At 28.7% G+C, this 22,742-nt stretch overlaps 2 protein-coding genes across 5 annotated transcripts in view; both read left to right on the top strand.

The window, feature by feature from the left end:
• Nucleotides 1-614: 614 nt before the first annotated feature.
• LOC130448654 (uncharacterized) lies at nt 615-12,965 on the top strand. Of its 2 annotated transcripts, XM_056786107.1 has the most exons (10): nt 615-1,346; nt 3,510-3,683; nt 3,754-4,014; nt 4,778-4,853; nt 4,915-5,270; nt 6,005-6,412; nt 6,990-7,374; nt 9,400-9,647; nt 12,336-12,546; nt 12,769-12,965. In XM_056786107.1, the coding sequence occupies exons 1-10, from the start codon at nt 1,201-1,203 to the stop codon at nt 12,853-12,855; spliced, it is 2,352 nt and encodes a 783-aa protein (XP_056642085.1). In that variant the 5' UTR covers nt 615-1,200; the 3' UTR covers nt 12,856-12,965. The 2 variants fall into 2 exon arrangements, with proteins under 2 accessions (XP_056642085.1, XP_056642086.1); XM_056786108.1 differs by lacking the exons at nt 9,400-9,647; nt 12,336-12,546.
• An 812-nt stretch (nt 12,966-13,777) lies between these two features.
• Nucleotides 13,778-22,742, top strand: part of LOC130449035 (histone deacetylase 7) — a 33,821-nt gene continuing 24,856 nt past the window's right edge. Inside the window, exon 1 of one of the 3 annotated variants that reach the window (XM_056786671.1) lies at nt 13,778-14,514. In XM_056786671.1, the coding sequence (XP_056642649.1) occupies nt 14,165-14,514 (350 nt within the window). In that variant the 5' untranslated portion in view covers nt 13,778-14,164. Of the gene's footprint in view, nt 14,515-17,861; nt 18,166-22,742 lie in introns of those variants that run through there. The other 2 variants (XM_056786672.1, XM_056786673.1) reach the window with 2 other exon arrangements.

The raw sequence follows: 22,742 nt of genomic DNA on the forward strand, positions 1-22,742 counted from the left end.
CCAACGAAACATGTTACCATCTTGTATAACATCAATGGACTCAAATAGTAAAACATGATATTTATTTTCATAACTTCATCCAAACAAATTTTCATTACAATTAATAATTGTTATAATTATCAAAAAGATACAAATAACACAGTACAATACATTTATAACCTTAATATGAACAGTACCTATAAACCCAACGAATAGAATGGCCAATGTAGTACCAACATAAAATTATCTACCGACGTCATCCACGTCCAAGGTTTCTTACACAAAGAAAAGGACGTCTATCTATATCTAACCTGTCAGATTGTATTCTGACGTCACAAATTACACGACATTACCTCACTTTATAAGGTGAGTAAAATTTAAATCGTTTTCGAAGTTTGAAAAACAAATTTAGACACATGAGAAACGAGCACAAAAAATTAATTCAAATCAATATATCAGTTTAGAAGATTCGATAATATGGCCATTGTTGTGACTAATTTAAAGCAAAAACTTATTGATATTGTATGTCAATAAATAAATTTAAAAATATAAGTATATTTCTATATTTATACTCCTTAATTTATTTTCACTGTTTGAAATTTTGATATATTTGTTTATCATCATCTCTACTACGTCACTATTTTAGAATAAAAATCAAACAAAAAAGTAGATACAAATCACACGTAAACACTGCTTATTCTTCAGTGACGTCACGGTTTCCCTCTGTCTGCCGTAACGTTATCGGGCAACCTTCCCTTTACTAACCTTGATGGAAGAGACCTTGTTATGAGTAGTAGTACCAACTTAAAAGTATCTGGCGTTATTTATTACAACATTATATATATATTTTGCCCTTGTTATGTACTAAGTCGTCTATATAATAGTGATATTACTCATCATTGTTTTTCAATTCGACTGTTTTATTAATTTAAATTTAAAGTTGGTATCAATATTATTTTTATAATAAACCTACAATAAATACAATAATGAGACTTAATTTTAATATACTTTATATACATTGTTAAAATGGTCATTTAAGCCCCAAAATCGTTTATACCACACTATCTAATGAATGTATCACCCTATATAATTCGGTATAAATAAATATTTAGTCATAGTTGGCTTTGGAAAAATGATATGTCATCCCGAACAAATGAGCATCGTTAGATTATATACGTCGAATACAGTTTAGTAGAGAATTCTTCTTAAAAATCATCCAAAATGACCAACTGTTGTACTTTGGAACAAATTCAAACGCTTGTTTTCTACGCAGAAAATTTTAGCCCCAACGAAGTTCAGGAAGTAGTCGAATGCTTTTCGTTTGAGTCGATGATCAATATTAACATATTAAACCACGAGTTACTAAGGTAAAACAAATTTACAGTTTTTATCAACTTTTTAATTTTTTACTCGTTTTCATATGTTTTTTTTTTGTAAATAATCGTAATTTTAGGTTTTTCATACGAAATCAGTTCTTAAAAACTGGTAAAAATTGATTATTTTGATAAAGATCGAAACGTCAATTTTTACCTGATTTTCTATCAAAAAATTAAAACGATTTTTATATAGAAAAACAAGTTTTCTCTTCAAAGTACATATATTTTTATTAATATTGTATTAATTCTATCGAAAATTTATAAATCAACCATTAATTTAGCTCTAATCAACAATTTTCTCCGTTTTGGTTGATTTCAAAGTAATTTGATAGATAGGCAACTGAAGATACTTTAAGATTTGATTGCAGTTTCTCTTTATTTTGACATGAATTGTATTTACATGTTTTAAACGTTTACGTGTTATAAACGAAATATTGGAATATTAAAATTTCCTAGGGTGCCAAATATTTTTTTAATTACCTACGTTACAATAAATAAAACGACATAACCTTAAAATTACGAGATTGTTTTCCTCGATAACACGGTATTTGTAATGAAAATATTTCTAATGATTCTATTGATACTCACACAAAGTTATCTATTTGAATTAAAAAAGCTGTTTATATACGAGGTTGGCACTAAAGTTACTTTTTAATTATTATATTTACTAAATATATATCATGATAATTGAAATTAGTTCTATAAGATGTTTTCCCTTCGTTATGAAGACTTAACTGTAGACAAATATATCGAAGCAATTATTTTAATGATAAAATCTGTTTTGATAACAAATTTATCGTCTTCAGAGGTTAAAATTTGGAGCTACATAATATAAAATTCGATAGATTCCAATTGAAAACAATTGGAAATTACTTTAGTTCATATTTTTATAAACATATAACTATTACAATTTTTTCTCATTCTTTCATTGTAAAAATCTCTCTCTTTCATACACTTTTCAATTGAAAATCTCTTCTTTCAATATTTATTAATACTTTTTGGTCTTATTCTTTTATAAAATACCAAACTTCTAATATTTGTCCTCTTTCTAATACATTTTTTGGGGCTTTTCTATATATGGGTACAGTTTAAGGTGTCATATACATTGTGATCCAAAATATCTGTTTTTTTGCTGTGGGGATGCTCATATTTATAGTTGATCCTTCAATGCCACTTCTTTTAGAAAATTCAAAATGTAGCATGGCTCTAGCTGTCAAAGATCTCCATTTTCCATTTTATGCGCCTCTAGATGTAATGCTGTGGAGTTCCATAGTCTTTCAAACTTCGAAAGTGGATAGAGGTTCTGTCCTCTATCCAGCAGAATCTGCATGTTGCATTCTCTACATCTCTAGGAGTCCATTAAGGCGGTAACACCTCTACAAGACTCCCGCCTTCCACTCCTTCCAGAAAATTCGAGATGTGGCATGACTCTAGCTACCAAAGATCTTCATTTTCTCTTTTATACGCCGCCAAGTGAAAGCTCTGGATGTTTTTGATCCCTCACGCTTTAAGAGAATTTTGAAAAAGGTTTTGTCCCCTGCGGAATCTTCACGTTGCATCCTCTACTAAATCTATCATCTTCATGTATCAATGGAAGCAGAATGCCCCTACAAGACTTCTGTTGTTCCCTCCGTTAAGGAGTATTCAAGATGTGGGATGTTTCTAGCAGTCAAAAATCTCCATTTTCTATTTTATACACCCTCAAGTGTAGTGTATGTGTAGTCATCATCTTCACATATCCTTTGAGGTGGCAATTTTATAGTCCCCCAGGTGTAATGCTCTGCAGTTCCATAGTCTTTCACACTTTGAGATAATGTGGATAGAGGTTTTGTCCTCTGCAAGTTTAGATATCCATCGAGGTGGTAATGCCCCAACAAGACTCCTGACTTCCACTTAACTGTCTATTTTATACACCCCCGGGGGTAGTGTTTTGGAATTTAATAGTCTCTCACTCTGATTTTATTGGATATTGCTTCCCCTGTCTGAAGATGAGAACTTGGTAATCAAAACATATGCTAAACAGTGTGATTGCAACAGTTCCAACAGTGTCTGAATATCACCAACGGTTCCAGAAATATTAACACAAATTCTATTACAAATAATCGACTTATGCAAGCCACAGATTAATAAAAGTAAAAAAAAATATTTTTTTAGGCTGCATATCCTTTTTTTGAAACAACTAATACTACACGACATATTTTATCGAAAAACAAAACCTATCAAACATACCATGACGTTCATATTATCTAATCTACAAATATTCAAAGATGATCACTTGCACGATATTTTAGGTTGGTTGTTAGGATTGTTAAGAGGTTTGATTCAAAAGTAAGTACAATTATTTTGCGCGATATGAACTAAAACTTGGCATAATTTATCGTCCCATTGTTATTTTCAGAGGTAAAACTTTTGAACATTTGAAAGAACTATTTCAGGTTAAAAGAGAAAAAATTTTTGATGTACTAGTGTCGATATTGAGATTAAAAACGTTCAATTTGAATCACGTTAGCGACTTTATGTCTATTCTGTGTGATATATTTGTAATTGATGGTTTTTTGTCCGAATCGCATTTAAGAAATTTGGTTGATATAATTCAAGCTTTTAAAAGTTTAGGCGCAATTTATGAAATTGTTCTCATAACACAAATCGTTATCAAAAAGTAAGTTTATATTAATTTTATTACGTACCAAATTATTTAATTCTGTAACCTAAAATTACCGTGACTTTTCTGTTTCTTGAAATCCCACTTTAAGATGAAATCATTTTTTTAGAAGGTGATATTTTAAATTCCAAATTTGCAGACCAACGAAAAATTGTTTATACTTTGAATTTCACTTAACCTTCAATACTCAACAATGACAGATACTACGTTCGGTTATATACATCTGCTGATACTGACAGTTCGGTATCGTTCGGCAATCCACTTTATTTCGATGTTACTGCTCGATTCACGTTCGGCTATATACATTTTCGAACACTCGGAGTAAAATCTCTTTGCTCCTAATCTAGAAAGGGAGTTTTGTTTTGGCTTTTGACGTTTCGTTTGACATTTCAATTCTTATTAATTAGCAATTTTATTCGACATTCGTGTATAATTATGTATTTTTTGTTGTTTTTTGTATATATAAAAGCCAATTTGAGTATTTTCTGACTTTTATTATTTTGCGTCGTTTTTTTTTCGTTATTCGTTTACATTTCAGCTATTACCATCATTAATCTGTGATAGAAATTGCTCTTTGCTCGTTCTGTTCCTTGAACAACGTTACCGAACGCAACTTGGCATTTACTTAGGCATTTTTTCACGACTAATACTATCACTTCCGCGTGTTAAATTTTATTAAAAAAATAAAAAAAAAACTTTTCGCATGTTAATTATTTATAGAGATTACAGGGTGTGAAATGAATCTGTATATTCATTGTAGATATCAGATATTTTCGGATGCGTTTTCGATTTGTTCCTTATGGGTTTTAACCGAAGGAATCGAAATTTTATTAGAAGTAAGTTTACGAATTAATTGAAAAAAATTATTATTGTAACTAGAATTTTGTTTTATTCTAGAATAACGAAGAACGCATAGTGTTGAAACTTTTACAAGTACTCGATTATATTTTTTCAAAATTCGATACCAACGAATCTCGATCATATCAAAATATCAAACTAAGAGAATCGATTGAAAATAGCATCGAAATACTATGGAAAAATTCCGATATCATTTTATCGTTTTCAAATAGAGAATGTTTACGAGAAAATTCTATGAGAATATTTTGTATTGTTCTTTTCAAACAACCTATAAATAGTGATTGTGAAATCCGCTATGAAAATTTAACACAACTACCGGTAGATCCTTTAGAATGGGTTAATTCGGAACCGGAAACGTTTCTAAGGATTTGCTATTCAGTTTGTTCACATTTCAAGTAAGTATCGATATCTACTCGTTCGATTCAAATCGATTTACACGTCATATTATTCATAGATAACATTATTATACGGAGAGCTGGTAATCCATAGATATAGATAAGATATTACTATGTCTATGATCTAATAATTCTAACTATTTTAATATCTATGATTAAACTAAACAAATAGAGCATGCTGGAACACGTGATTTTGACAAGTCGGCCATTTTGCTTGGATAACACACAGATTATTTATTCTCCGTGCATATATTGTGTTTGAATTGTGTTTTCCGAATTGTTATTTACTATTATTTCGACAGAATAAATACAATTGAATATAGAAATTAAATCATAAATAAAATTGTAATCGTTTCAACACAACATTCAGCAAGGTCTTTGTCACCTTAGTAAAACCAATCTATGGCAATATACACAATTTTGACCCCTATGCAAAGTCTTTTAAAGGCACTAATTTGAAAGTTGTTAAACGAGCATTTCTTCTGACTTATGACAGTTCTCTGTTGTTAAAAACGGTAGGAAATCGGTAAAATAATACGATATCATGTTCAGTATTCACAACACACCAATAACGAAGTTTTTTTAAATAAATTTCACTCAAACTAAGGATTCAAAATTGAAAAACTCGCCGATATTTACAATCAGATTTTGTGCCATCCAGCAAACGGTCCATTGTTCTAATTGAATTAAATTCTAACCTCAAATTCCAACGTTATTTTGTTATTATTTTGTAGAGTAATATGGCCGCCGTTAAAAATTTTAAACGTAATAAAATCTCTAATATATTCCTTGCAACGTTTCTCTCTAAAAACAAGTCTTTTGAAGATAATTTGCTTCATTTACCCATTCGTTTTACCGGAATGCATAAACGAAATAAACGTTATTTTGGGTGACGATATTTTAATACTTTTAACAAAAAGATTTTACGAATTGGACGACGTCTTTTTCCCGCACATAAGTCAACTGAATTGGATATTATTACGAGGCGAATGTTCGTTGAAAGAAGCCGTTATTTGTTATTGGTTGAAAAACAATAACGATAAAAACGTTTTAATAAAATGTTTGATGCAATGCGAGGCGCAAAATATCTTAATCAAAATACTAATAAATCCCTTCTTAGATGACAAATCTCTATACGAAAAGTAAGTATATGTGTTTAATCCTTAATATCATTTATTTGTCTATCTTTTTCAATAAAAAAAATCACATCCTACCAAATCGGGGTCATATGATGGACTTTTCAAACATAATTCTTAATAACGATGTGAAATAGGGGGGAGTGAAGTAATGGAAAAGAAAAGTGGAAAATGGAGAAAGAATGCATACATAATAGGTGAGGAGGTGACAGAGAGAAAGGGATAAATGGAAAATAAGATAATGGAAGAGGTAGAGAAAATGGGGACGAGTGGAGGAACATATAGAAAGAAAAGGGGAATGGAAGAGGCGATAATGAGAAAGATAGTATAAATAGGGTAAAGTGGAGGTACGGGAAGAGATAAAGGGTGTTATCGAAAAGGAAATAGTGGCATATGTGAAGTAGACAGAAAAGAGGAAATAGTGGGAGATTGTGGAGGTAGTGAAGTAGAAAGAAAAGAGATAGAGAAAATGGGGACGAGTGGAGGCGCAGATTGAAAGAAAGGGGGCAATGAAAAACGGGGATAATGAGGGAGGTAGAATGAACGGGGAGTGAGATGTATTTTTTTTTATTCGTAATTGTAGGGTTGCAGATTTGGTAAAAAGTATGGGAGATTTCAATTTGAATACACAAATAGCCAAAATGTTACCGGTGTATTCGGGCGTTCCTAAATCGTTTAGACGTCTGATGATTACCAATCCGGCAGTACCTGAAGATAAGGAACTATCGAAACGTTTGTGCGAATTTATGTCGCTACATATAATTTTTTTAGCCGACGAATACATATTCGGTTTGGCGTGCGATTACAGCAAAAACTTGTTGACTTATCTCAAACACGACGTGGACGTGGTGAATATGTTTTGCGGAAATTACAAAACTATTTTGCTTATATTGAAACGATTGAAAAAATTCAACGAAGAAACGGCTGTCAAAACGATGGGACTTATAAAAGTCTTACTACTGATACAGGTACTTCTGATATACGTCTGTTATAAACCATTTTATATTGTTTCTGTTATGAATATTTGGGGGGTAATTTATGATGTTCCAAAAAATTTGGGGGGTAATTTCAATTTTTTTTATAATTATTAAAATCCCTAATAAACTGAAATAAAATTATCAACAATATGCAATGATATTCTTGTATGTTTGGGAGGTAATTTGAAATTATTTGTTATTGTTGTAAAAAAGTTGGGGGGTAATTTCAAATTTTTTAAATTTATTGATTACCACATTTAACTGAAGAAGATTTATCAACAACATTCAATAATATTCTTGTATATTTGGGAGGTAATTTGAAATTATTTTAAAAAATAAGAAAAAACTTTAGGGGGTACCAAATTTATTAAAAACCGTATTAATTTCAAATAGAATATTCTCCGATGTTTTAAAACTTTTTTGAAAGATTTGGGAGGTAATTTGAAATTGTTTAAAAAAATAAGAAAAAACTTTGGAGGATACCAAATTTATTAAAAACCGTAATAATTTCAAATAGGATGTTCTCCAATGCTTCATAACGCTTTGAAAGGCTTGAGAGGTAATTCGAAATTGTTTTAAAAAATTAGAAAAAAATTTGGGGGGGTACCAAATTTATTAAAAACCGTAATAATTTCAAATAGAATATTCTCCGATGTTTTAAAACTTTTTTGAAAGATTTGGGAGGTAATTTGAATTTATTTGAAAAAATAAGAAAAAACTTTGGGGGGTACCAAATTAATTAAAAACTGTAATAATTTTAAATAGAATAATCTCCGATGTTTTATAACATTTCGAAAGATTTGGGAGGTAATTTAAAATAATTTTAAAAAATAAGAAAAAACTTTGGGGGTACCAAATTTATTAAAAACTGTAATAATTTTAAATAGAATAATCTCCGATGTTTTATAACATTTCGAAAGATTTGGGAGGTAATTTAAAATAATTTTAAAAAATAAGAAAAAACTTTGGGGGTACCAAATTTATTAAAAACCGTAATAATTTTAAATAGAATATTTTACGATGTTTTATAACATTTCGAAAGGTTTGGGAGGTAATTTAAAATAATTTTAAAAAATAAGAAAAAACTTTGGGGGGTACCAAATTTATTAAAAACCGTAATAATTTTAAATAGAATATTTTACGATGTTTTATAACATTTCGAAAGGTTTGGGAGGTAATTTAAAATAATTTTAAAAAATAAGAAAAAACTTTGGGGGGTACCAAATTTATTAAAAACCGTAATAATTTTAAATAGAATATTTTCCGATGTTTTATAACATTTCGAAAGGTTTGGGAGGTAATTTAAAATAATTTTAAAAAATAAGAAAAAACTATGGGGGGTACCAAATTTATTAAAAACCGTAATAATTTTAAATAGAATAAATTCCGATGTTTTATAACATTTAGAAAGGTTTGGGAGGTAATTTGAAATTATTTTAAAAAATAAGAAAAAACTTTGGGGGGTACCAAATTTATTAAAAACCGTAATAATTTTAAATAGAATATTTTCCGATGTTTTATAACATTTTGAAAGGTTTTAGAGGTAATTTGAAATTATTTTAAAAAATAAGAAAAAACTTTGGGGGGTACCAAATTTATTAAAAACCGTAATAATTTTAAATAGAATATTTTCCGATGTTTTATAACATTTTGAAAGGTTTTAGAGGTAATTTGAAATTATTTTAAAAAATAAGAAAAAACTTTGGGGGGTACCAAATTTATTAAAAACTATAATAATTTTAAATAGAATATTTTCCGATGTTTTATAACATTTCGAAAGGTTTGAGAAGTAATTCGAAATTATTTTTAAAAATAAGAAAAAATTTTGGGGGGTACCAAATTTAATAAAAACCGTAATAAATAACGATCGAATGTTTTCGCGCATTGTAAAAGATTTTTGGGGTGATATAAGAATGTTTTTCAATTTTTCGCAATATCGGTGAGTTTTAAAGGTTTTTCTATCGACGTCAGTTCGAAATTGGGTTATAGATATTTGAAAAAAATGAAATTTTGTAGAAACGGAATCACACCGAGGTCGATACGCCCATCGAAATAGATTTGAGTTACTTTCTCGAAGGTTCGAGGAATAAATTGGAAAAAGGTTTAGACATTTTGCATCTTTTGACGTGCCAAAATTTATTTATTCGTTTATCTCAAGAAAGTATCAATAAAATTTTCACGATATTATTTTCTTTTTGTCAAGATCCTCGACTCGCCTCGATGAGCTTTACGTGCCTCACTCAAATTTTGAAATGCAATAATTGGTTAGTAACAACAATTTATATGTACGATTATTTTAAAAAAACTTTTTTTTTATTTTTTTTTTATCAAAAAGGAAGAAGGGAAATTTTGATTATTTTTATTTGTTTTAATATTTTTTATCCTATTTTTATATCAACAATTTGTTTTTTCTTAAGAAATATGAAATATCTTATTAAAATTATTAAAATCAATTTATTTCTCCACAATTTCTTATATTTTTCAACTAATTTCTTCTATTTCCTATAACACAAATTATTTATTCATTTATTGATATTATTATATATTTTTTAATTTTTTCCTCATATTTGTATATATTTTTCTTTTTTTTATCTACGAACTTTTTTCATTTTTTTCCTTATTTTTTATTAAGAAAACGATGTTTTTACATTGTCTTGTATTTTTATTTTCACTTTTTCATCGACAAATAGATTTTCTTATTTTTACTCAGTTTTCATCGAAAAATTATTTATTTACTATAAAAATGATTTTCTCGAATTTTTTTAATTTTTACGTATTTTCTTTCAATTTTTTTCATTAAAAAATGATTTTTTCTCCCCAATTTTTCATCGAAAAATTATTTATTTACTATAAAAATGATTTTATTGAATTTTCTTTATTTTTACGTATTTTCTTTCAATTTTTTTCATTAAAAAATGATTTTTTCTCCCCAATTTTTCATCGAAAAATTATTTATTTACTATAAAAATGATTTTATCGAATTTTTTATATTTTTACGTATTTTTTTTCAATTTTTTTCATTAAAAAATGATTTTTTTCTCCTCAATTTTCCACCGACAAATTATTTATTTACTATAAAAATGATTTTCTCGAATTTTTTTTTATTTTTACGTATTTTCTTTCAATTTTTTTCATTAAAAAATGATTTTTTCTCCCCAATTTTTCATCGAAAAATTATTTATTTACTATAAAAATGATTTTATTGAATTTTCTTTATTTTTACGTATTTTCTTTCAATTTTTTTCATTAAAAAATGATTTTTTCTCCCCAATTTTTCATCGAAAAATTATTTATTTACTATAAAAATGATTTTATCGAATTTTTTTTTATTTTTACGTATTTTTTTTCAATTTTTTTCATTAAAAAATGATTTTTTTCTCCTCAATTTTCCACAGACAAATTATTTATTTACTATAAAAATGATTTTATCGAATTTTTTTTTATTTTTACGTATTTTTCAATTTTTTTCATTAAAAAATGATTTTTTCTCCTCAATTTTTCATCGAAAAATTATTTATTTACTATAAAAATGATTTTATCGAATTTTTTATATTTTTACGTATTTTTTTTCAATTTTTTTCATTAAAAAATGATTTTTTTCTCCTCAATTTTCCACAGACAAATTATTTATTTACTATAAAAATGATTTTATCGAATTTTTTTTTATTTTTACGTATTTTTCAATTTTTTTCATTAAAAAATGATTTTTTCTCCTCAATTTTTCTTCGAAAAATTATTTATTTACTATTAAAATGATTTTATCGAATTTTTTTATTTTTACGTATTTTTCAATTTTTTTCATTAAAAAATGATTTTTTTCTCCTCAATTTTCCACCGACAAATTATTTATTTATTATAAAAATGATTTTATCGAATTTTTTTTATTTTTACGTATTTTTCAATTTTTTTCATTAAAAAATGATTTTTTCTCCTCAATTTTTCATCGAAAAATTATTTATTTACTATTAAAATGATTTTATCGAATTTTTTTATTTTTACGTATTTTTCAATTTTTTTCATTAAAAAATGATTTTTTTCTCCTCAATTTTCCACCGACAAATTATTTATTTATTATAAAAATGATTTTATTGAATTTTTTTTATTTTTACGAATTTTCTTTAAATTTTTTTCATTAAAAAATGATTTTTTTTTCCTCAATTTTCCATCGAAAAATTATTTATTTACTATAATAATGATTTTATCGTATTTTTACATTTTTACGTATTTTCTTTCAATTTTTTTCATTAAAAAATGATTTTTTCTCCTCAATTTTTCATCTAAAAATTATTTATTTACTATAAAAATGATTTTATCGAATTTTTTATATTTTTACGTATTTTTTTTCAATTTTTTTCATTAAAAAATGATTTTTTTCTCCTCAATTTTCCATCGAAAAATTATTTATTTACTGTAAAAATGATTTTATTGAATTTTTTTTATCTTTACGAATTTTCTTTCAATTTTTTTCATTAAAAAATGATTTTTTTTCCCTCAATTTTCCATCGAAAAATTATTTATTTACTATAAAAATGATTTTATCGAATTTTTTATATTTTTACGTATTTTTTTTTCAATTTTTTTCATTAAAAAATGATTTTTTCTCCTCAATTTTTCATCGAAAAATTATTTATTTACTATAAAAATGATTTTATCGAATTTTATTTTGATTTTTACGTAATTTGATTCAATTTTTTCTTCTCAATTTTCCATCGAAAAATTTGTCGCATTATTCTATCGGAAAATTCATTTATTATTTTGATGATAAAAAATCTTTTATTCATTTTCTTATATTTTTTCACCATATTTTTTCATCGATAAATAATTTTGTAATAAAATCAAATTTTCCCCTCTTTTCGTATATTTTCGTTTAAATTTTCCATCGACAAATATAAAAACTTCCCTTCTTCCGATTTATTCCAATCAATTCCTCAATTACACACCCCTTCCACTAGGTTATCAACGACTGCCACCCTAAATATCTTTATCGAAACAAACTGCAGTTTAGCTGTCGATAAAGTATCTTGGCAGGAATTTTTGGAATTTCTAACGACGTGGATAAAAATTTTGAAAAAGCGCTTGCCCACCGATTCGCCATTTTACCTAGCACACACCGGCATCATTAGAAATTACATTAAAAGATTACCAGGCTTCCCCAAAAAAAAGGTAAATCCATATATAATCAATCTTAAAGTTTGTCATTTGTCATAAAATTTCACAAAAAAATGGTAAAAAACAACATTTCGAGTCATAATTGTCATATTTCCATCATTTTATCAATATGCAATACAACATCCGTCGATGTATATAGACCGAAGTGAAATGATTAATTTATAATCAGGCCTGTTTTTTATGTTATTTAATAAAATTAGTCGATTTTAATTTCAGGTAAACCACTTACTGATTATGCTCGAACATTTAGACTTTTTAAAGCCCAAATCGACAAATTATTATTCAATTATTAAAAAATACTAAAACGCCACCTTAAAAATTAAATTTTCTCATAAATATAGGAATTTGTAATAGTTTTCAATCGTGTTTATAATTTTTGTATATTCGATTTAATAAAAAAAATTGTTTAACTAGTTTTTTTCTTCTTAACCAATTGGTAAAACATCCCCTAAATTCACATCGATGTGATTACTAACTAATTTCAATTCAATAAATTCGAAACGGTTCTAATTGTGATGACGACTTTTTTTCCGCCTCCCGTATAAATCGTATTATAGTACAATAAAACTACACGCGGTTTGTATTACTTCGATTTTATGGAGACGTAAATTCTATAAATAAAATCTTCCTAAGACAAAAAACCCCTAAGTCAACGGAGAGAAGCTTAAACTGTTTCAATTGTCTATAAATAATCGAGTACTTTCTCGTGAATAGCACTGTTAAAAATAGAAAATCTATTGTGGGCTTCTACGAAAATACTAACATTATTCTTAAAAATAGGGCTGGTGAATCTTTAAAGCCTATAAAACAAATCGACGTGACGTTGCCACTCTTCCGAACAAGTCAAATCTTCCAAAACTTTTCATTTTTTATCACAAAATTTATTATCGTACAACAAAATAAAATAATTTATTTGTATCTCTAAACTTCGACACCCTGTATACTTTTTTTAAAATAAACATAATAAATTTTGATATAATACGACGTAAGTCAAATCCAACTATTAATATCATTATTATTGTACTCAACTCAAATTAATTGATACTAATAAATCAACTTTTTAAAATATTTACAACTTGAAAATTGAAAATCATATTTTTTTAATTAAAATATAAAAAAAAATATTACGTATTTATCACGTAATTATTCTCAACGTGGCAACGCCGATATCGGATTTGTTAGAAACAGCTTACGAGATGACAATATTGCCAACATACGTGACCGTAATAGAACCAACTGCTTCTACGAGTACAAACCCATTTTTCTCGTGTATTATTTAACGTAAACGTTAAAAATTGCAATGTTACATCGTTTTTTAATTATTAAATTTTATAATTTGAACTTTTTAAATAAATTTCTTCGATTTTTCTTCGTTTCTATTTGGGTTGTAAGGGAGTTTGACAAGTAGGCAACATCGCAAACCACTTCATTTGTGTTATTCAGTTCCTAGTTTTATTTCAGCAAGCAAGATTAGTTTAGACAAGAATATTGGGTTAGTTCAAGTTTGGTCGCGACCGGTATGACCTCGTAAAACTTTATTTTAGTTCCAGTGTGTTTATTTTATAGTGTGTGATTAGTGCAAAGTGCAATGTACTCGATATTAATGTAGGATATGGCCGAACAGCATCGCGACCCACCTGAAATCGAGTTGGAACAGCAAATTCAGCTGATCAAAAAACAACAACAACTCCAACATCAGATTTTATTGCAACAGTTCCAGCGCGAACAGCAACATTTAGCTGAACAACACGAACAACAATTACGTCAGCATTTGGAGCAATTTTGGGAGAGACAAAATCATTTGAAGGAGCTGAGACAACGGGAGCAGCTGGAAGTGCTGCGAAAAAAGGAAAAACATGAGGAGAGTGCGGTTGCTAGTACGGAAGTTAAACAAAAACTACAGTCGTTTTTACGACAAAGGGCTTCGGGAGTTAAAGGGTCTAGACCAGAAAACTCTTGTTGGTAAGTTAATTTTTTTTAATAGGATAACAGATAACAGCTGATTCAGCGGATTCTCCTTACTACCAACCTTCTAAATTTGAGACTTTTCTTGTTTGTAAACAAAAAATATTTATTAATTAAAATAAACTTATTTCGTCTTATTTTATTAAACATATGATTGATAAAAACATGTTTGATTAATAATTAAATCATATTAAACTAATTTGGTACATGTAAACATCAAATTGTTTGGTTTGTCTACGTATACTTTTATAATAAAGATCGCGTTGTTAAAATTGCTACATTTGTATATGTATATCCAACAGGTGCCTCTTAATGTGAAAATCAATCCTCGCATTTTCAATGATACTTATAAATCGGATATATAAACAATTTGTTCTACTTGTTATGAAATTTTAATAACTTTCGAGTCGATTTACTTTTATTATCATTGTAAAATTGCTCATTAAATTACATTATAAAATGACAAATACCGAAGAAACGAGTTAATTTTAGACTTACCAATATTTTATTGATACGAATGAACAACTTTATATATAATTTTATAGAATACAATGAGTCAATAATGGTATGATGTTATTGATAATTACAGTTTGTTTGAAAGAAATAATAAATTTTTTAAATAAAAAAACTAATCTTAAATAAAAACAAAATCTTCCTATTATTACATATTAAGAGTAACAGAAAAATGATATCATACAAAATAATCGATATAAATTGGATTTAGATGTCCCACGTTTTTTCAATACTGCCAGACTAAGTAATCTAGTGGATTATCATCAACAGTTTAATGAAAAAGTTCATTGTTACAATATATCCAGTTTTTACATCTTTCAGTTAAGAAATCACCAACCAAATGATAATAACAGCATAGGGCACCATTAATTTGATACCATTTGCGTCAAATTATCATCATATCATCCAAATTGGTGATCTAGTAGTTAAGGTGAATCCGTAGAGCTCCATGGAAGGCCCAATAGGAGTTTGAGCATATTTTCATTGTTCGATCTCCAAAATTTGTTGACTAGTATTGGGAAAATGATCGAAACGTAGCAGGGGGTTGGTAAATCAACAAGCAAATGATAATTATGGCATGGAATACCTTTAATTTGATACCAATTGTGTCAAATTAACATCATATCATCCAAATCAGTGATATAGTGGTCCAGGTAAATCCATAGACGTCCAAGGAAGTCCCAATAGGAGTTTGAGCATATTTTCATTGTTCGATCTCCAAATTTGTTGACTAATATTGGGAAAATGATCGAAACGTAGCACAGGGTTGGTAAATCAACAACCAAATGATAATTATGGCATGGAATACCTTTAATTTGATACCAATTGTGTCAAATTAACATCATATGATCCAAATCAGTGTTATAGTGGTCCAGGTAAATCCATAGACGTCCAAGGAAGTCCCAATAGGAGTTTGAGCATATTTTCATTGTTCGATCTCCAAATTTGTTGACTAATATTGGGAAAATGATCGAAACGTAGCACAGGGTTGGTAAATCAACAACCAAATGATAATTATGGCATGGAATACCTTTAATTTGATACCATTTGTACCAAATTAACATCATATCATTTAAATCTGTGATATAGTAGTCCAGATGAATCCGTAGAGCTCCGTGGAAGGCCCAATAGGAGTTTAAGTATATTTTCATTATTATATCTTCACATTTGTTGACTAATATTGGGAAAATGATCGAAACGTAGCAGGGGGTTGGTAAATCAACAACCAAATGATAATTATGGTATGGAATACTTTTAATTTGATACCATTTGTATCAAATTATCATCATATCATTTAAATCTGTGATATAGTGGTCCAGGTGAATCCATAGAGGTCCAAGAAAGGCCCAACAGTATTTGGAGCATATTTCTATTATTATATCTTCAAATTTCTTGACTAGTTTTGGGAAAATGATCGAAATGTAGCATAAGGTTAATAAATCAACAACCAAATGATAATTATAGCATGGAATACCTTTAATTTGGTACCATTAAATCATTCCGGAAGTAGAAATGATATTTTCCCACTACCTATGCAATTATTTTTAGCTATTGTAAAAAGGGAAAGAAATGGGGTGGCCTACTATGTTGATACTCACACATTGAGAGAAATCTATGTGATTTGGAGGCAGAAGATATTTTTTTAGATATATAGCATCTAGAAAGCCAGAACAACCCCTCAAGCATTGTAATCTAATCCCCTGTGTATAATTTTCTGAAGTCTAGTAATAAATTACTGACATCGTATATGTTTCTATCTTCCAATGAAGAATTCTTGAAAAACAATCTGTTAATTCAACCCTGTTTGAAGTCAATAAAGCAATTAGGGTGAAATTATGAACAAAACAAGTTACATGGATAAAGATATTTAATCAACCAAAGTTGTAGCCAACGTCAAACAAAGTAAAAGTGTTGCATAGTATAAAAATCTCGTGGATTTGATTGTTAAGTTATCTTCGATGTCTATAGGTTTATTTTATGGTGGTATTTTTCCAAGTTTATCCAATTTATAGCAATTTATAGCATTATACACGTTCAGCAGTATGAATGGACTATAATCATAATTAAGTTACAATTGAAAAAAAAAATAATAAGCCGTGATATTTCTAGGTATAACTGTTTTTTTTTTCTCTATACGTTGAAGAACGACAATATATAAGCGTTATATGTATTAATTTATTCATATATGTATTTTTTTTATTATAATATCACTGATCCATGTTGATTTCAAGTATAAAATCGTTCTACAATTTATGAATAAAATAAAACTAGCAGTTAACATTAGATGTCTATTGATTTGATTACTGTTTACACAATTTATTTATCTAGTCGATTTCTAAATTCGGTTCGCGTTATTTTAGGTTAATTTTGAATATATTTCTATTTGTAGAGTTTGAAATATTTCACACCAAATGAATATTCACGTATTCCGAATGAATAATTAGAATTTTTCTGTATATTTTCAATATTTTAGCATTATTTTCACAGTTAATAATTGTTGTAATAATTTTTTATTCAAACATTGTTAAGTACATGTTATTCCATTGAACATATCAATAGAATTTTTGTTTTAATTACTATACTTTCGTATGATAATTACACATAATTACAAGCACGTGTGATGATTTTTTTTAATGAATCTTTTGTTATAAAACGAGAACTTGTCTTTAAAAAAATAAAATCCAACTAAAAATAATTGTGATGCTTATTCAAATTTATTTATCTCTAGCAGCAGGTAATCAGAAAATGTTCCATAAGTACTCCTTATTTTAAGTTCATTTTTGTTTAAAACAAAACAAATTCTTCTTTTTTTCGTGGAATATATAATATTACTTGTTAGATTAAATTCGTAAAAGAAGAAATTTAATTTCAACTCTTGTGTATCAAAATCAAACGGACCATTCTAGAACACGTGACTTTGACAAGCCGGCCATTTTGCCCGAGTGGTAAACAAAATATTTATTCTTCGTTTGTTAACTTGCAAATTTTGTGTTTCAATTGTGATTTACGTGCTTTTCGCATTGTTCTTTGCCATTATATCGACAAAATGAATGGAATTGAATATTATCTAACCTTAAGGCGGTGATGTAAAGTGCCATACAACGAGATATCAGATAAAAATCTTTTCTAAATAAGGTAAGACAAATTAATGGAAATATTTTGAAGTACATATCGATTTCAATTTTTATATTCTCTTTACTTTGTTTTTAATAAAATAAATCCCCGATTAATGGTTAATAGGTACTTATAGATCTTATAAATAATAATAAAAGCCTAAAAACCTGTTTTAACTAGATATGTTGATGAAAATTCTAGATTATTCTGGAATAATAATTGACCTACTACTAGATTTGGTTTAGTAATTTGGTTTCTGTTTCGTAAATAAATAAGCATTCGTAGGTAAATTTATATCGTTAATATTTCAAATTACGAACCAGGAAACAGTTTTATTTATCTAAATAGTTGATTCGTTGGAACCAGTAAAATAAAATATAAATCAAGTAATTACGGTGACATTGACAACAAACCTACCTACCTTACCTTATACAAATTTCAGAACAATTGCTATTCAAATAATGTTTTAAATGTTATTCAGTTGTTATTTTTAGTTTGTAGTATAATATGCTTACCTTGCTTTCAAACCATGCAGATTTTGTTTTTATAAAAGTCAATCGAATGTATCTAAAAATAACTGCGAATGTCATGATCATTATTAAGAGAATCATTCTATATTTTTAATCGAATATTTTTTGTTTCCTCAAATTCCTTTCATATTAAAGTATTTACAGGGTGATGTTTTAATTAAGAATGTCTGTATAATTTCAAAAACAACGTGAAACTTATAAGGATTTTTGTATTATGGTGGTATTTACATCGTTGTCAGATCTGTCGTTTTTATAGAAATATAATGAACGTTGTAATTATATTTTTTATTTGAAATTATACAGGATGTCTCTTAGAAAATACATGGATGTGTTATTGGTGTTCGGTTTTTGAGAATGGGAAGCAAATTTTTGACTTATTTGAAATTCTGTTCACAAATTTTTTACAAATCCTTTAGGTAATACTCAAATTTCGTTGAATTACAGTATTAGAAATAAACTTGATATATTTTTGAATGTTTGAATATCGTCAGGATTCGAATTAAACTTTTTATTTTCAATTTAAAATTTGTATTTTCGAGCATTTTATTTTTACCGATTGCGTTCGAAAACAAACTTCACCGTACAGAATTAAACATGTGTTATGATCGACCAATTATCTGTTCCTGGACAGGGACGTCTTCAGGTATTTTTAAACACTTGAACGTAAATTTGAAGTATTGTGATTTAAAAAAATTCTAATGGAATGTCAGTTGGAGGAAGCTCGGTGATTGTTTGGGGTTGTTTTGGAGAAAAGGCGATTAGAAAGCAGTTATCTGTTCCTGGACAGGGACGTCTCCAGGTATTTTTTAAAACCTTGATTGTAAATTTGAAATACTGCGATTTAAAAATTTCGTTGTAAAAAAATTTGAGTTGGAGGAAGCTCGGTGATTGTTTGGGGATGTTTTGGAGGAAAGGCGATTATAAAGCAAATATCTGTTCCTGGACAGGGACTTCTCCAGGTATTTTTTAAAAACTTGATCGTAAATTTGAAATACTGCGATTTAAAAATTTCGTTGTAAAAAAATTTGAGTTGGAGGAAGCTCGGTGATGGTTTGGGGATGTTTTGGAGGAAAGGCGATTAGGAAGCAAATATCTGTTCCTGGACAGGGACGTCTCCAGGTATTTTTTAAAAACTTGATCGTAAATTTGAAATACTGCGATTTAAAAATTTCGTTGTAAAAAAATTTGAGTTGGAGGAAGCTCGGTGATGGTTTGGGGATGTTTTGGAGGAAAGGCGATTAGGAAGCAAATATCTGTTCCTGGACAGGGACGTCTCCAGGTATTTTTTAAAAACTTGATCGTAAATTTGAAATACTGCGATTTAAAAATTTCGTTGTAAAAAAATTTGAGTTGGAGGAAGCTCGGTGATGGTTTGGGGATGTTTTAGAGGAAAGGCGATTAGGAAGCAAATATCTGTTCCTGGACAGGGACGTCTCCAGGTATTTTTTAAAACCTTGATCGTAAATTTGAAATACTGCGATTTAAAAATTTCGTTGTAAAAAAATTTGAGTTGGAGGAAGCTCGGTGATGGTTTGGGGATGTTTTGGAGGAAAGGCGATTATAAAGCAAATATCTGTTCCTGGACAGGGACGTCTCCAGGTATTTTTTAAAACCTTGATCGTAAATTTGAAATACTGCGATTTAAAAATTTCGTTGTAAAAAAATTTGAGTTGGAGGAAGCTCGGTGATGGTTTGGGGATGTTTTGGAGGAAAGGCGATTATAAAGCAAATATCTGTTCCTGGACAGGGACGTCTCCAGGTATTTTTTAAAACCTTGATCGTAAATTTGAAATACTGCGATTTAAAAATTTCGTTGTAAAAAAATTTGAGTTGGAGGAAGCTCGGTGATGGTTTGGGGATGTTTTAGAGGAAAGGCGATTAGGAAGCAAATATCTGTTCCTGGACAGGGACGTCTCCAGGTATTTTTTAAAAACTTGATTGTAAATTTGAAATACTGCGATTTAAAAATTTCGTTGTAAAAAAATTTGAGTTGGAGGAAGCTCGGTGATGGTTTGGGGATGTTTTGGAGGAAAGGCGATTATAAAGCAAATATCTGTTCCTGGACAGGGACGTCTCCAGGTATTTTTTAAAAACTTGATTGTAAATTTGAAATACTGCGATTTAAAAATTTCGTTGTAAAAAAATTTGAGTTGGAGGAAGCTCGGTGATGGTTTAGGGATGTTTTGGAGAAAGGGCGATTAAAAACTTGGAGGAATTATGAAGAAATAATGTTATAAAAAATATTAAAAGATAATGTATTACGTTCTGGCCATTGTGTGGTTGCCAGAAAATTTATTTTCTAGCATGACGACGATCCCGAGCATCGAAAAAGAAGAATGTACCGATTAGGCCATCACAGTCGCCCGATTTTAACTTGTGCGATCATTTGGACCACGTCCAAATGTCCAAAATTGAATAACGAAATAATAAGAGCCAAAAGGGGTTACGACGTATCAAAAAATTGAATACGTCGCAATTACACTTTGACTTTTGATACAACGGCCAGTCCTATCCTGCACATAGGAATTTAACGAGTATCCTTGAAAAATGAATTCGTGGAAACACGTCACTGCTATGTAGCTGCACGTTCTTTGGAAAAACCACCTACATTTGGCCGAATTTCAAAAAATAATTTCATTAATGCGACACATTCAAACATTTATTAGGGAAGTACGAAACCAGACGCCTCTCCGTCAGAGGAAATGACGAATTAATTTTAATAAAACAGTTTTTAAACTATGGAATCGTTGTTTTCGAAATGTCACATGTCGATTTTCTTTTTTATCTTCAAGTTCATCGCCTATTCGACGTGAAGTTTTTCCGCCGTTGCCTATTTTAAAAACCGTCAAGGTAAATACTAAGTTCATAATCAAACAATTTATTACGAAAACAATTATGACGTGGGTCGGACGAGTTTATAAATAAATCGCTATTTTTGAGATATTTATAAATTCTTATCGCCGAGGATACACGAGTTTATCTGTGTTTTAAATTATTTATTTTCAATATAATATCAGGGGAAATTTTATTATCTTTCGATAGATTAATTTCGACACAATGGATTTTATATTCGATAACGTATATCGTAATTCGGGTTGTCATTTACACTATGGAGGGATGGTTCCGAAAGTATCCGGCCTGACCTAGAGATGGCGGTTGTTTCAAGTTTGTAGACGCCACGTTGTTTAGTATTTGTTTGACAGCCATCAATAGTGAACGTTTCCATTTGTAAAGATCTTTATGTGTCGGAAAACTTTCATTGGAAAGGCATTAACTCCGGAAATGTTGAAGAAAATCCATGGATGGAACCCGGGTGCATCAATTCGTACCCGAAGCGAAAGAACAATCAAAACAATGAACTGAAAAGGTAGAATCGGCTCCAAAGAAGACAAAGATTGTTCCATCTACAGGCAAGGTCCATGGCGTCGGTTTTTCAACCAAAAAATAGGGTCGATAATGTATGCGCCGTTTCTAGTGTCAAACTTGAAGTAAGAATCGATATCAAACTGGATGAATTGATGTCAAAACTAGTGTCAAAAGTGGTGTCAAACTTGAAATGTGAATAGATGTCAAAACTGAAGTAAGAATCGATATCAAACTGGATGAATTGATGTCAAAACTAGTATCAAAAGTGGTGTCAAACTTGAAATATGAATAGATGTCAAAACTGAAGTAAGAATCGATGTCAAAGTGGATGAATTGATGTCAAAACTAGTGTCAAAAGTGGTGTCAAACTTGAAGTATGAATAGATGTCAAAACTGAAGTAAGAATCGATGTCAAAGTGGTTGAATTGATGTCAAAACTAGTATCAAAAGTGGTGTCAAACTTGAAATATGAATAGATGTCAAAACTGAAGTAAGAATCGATGTCAAAGTGGTTGAATTGATGTCAAAACTAGTATCAAAAGTGGTGTCAAACTTGAAATATGAATAGATGTCAAAACTGAAGTAAGAATCGATGTCAAAGTGGATGAATTGATGTCAAAACTAGTGTCAAAAGTGGTGTCAAACTTGAAGTATGAATAGATGTCAAAACTGAAGTAAGAATCGATGTCAAAGTGGTTGAAT

This window comes from Diorhabda sublineata, chromosome 9 (assembly GCF_026230105.1).
Source record: "Diorhabda sublineata isolate icDioSubl1.1 chromosome 9, icDioSubl1.1, whole genome shotgun sequence".
Classification (NCBI taxonomy): Eukaryota; Metazoa; Arthropoda; class Insecta; order Coleoptera; family Chrysomelidae; genus Diorhabda; species Diorhabda sublineata.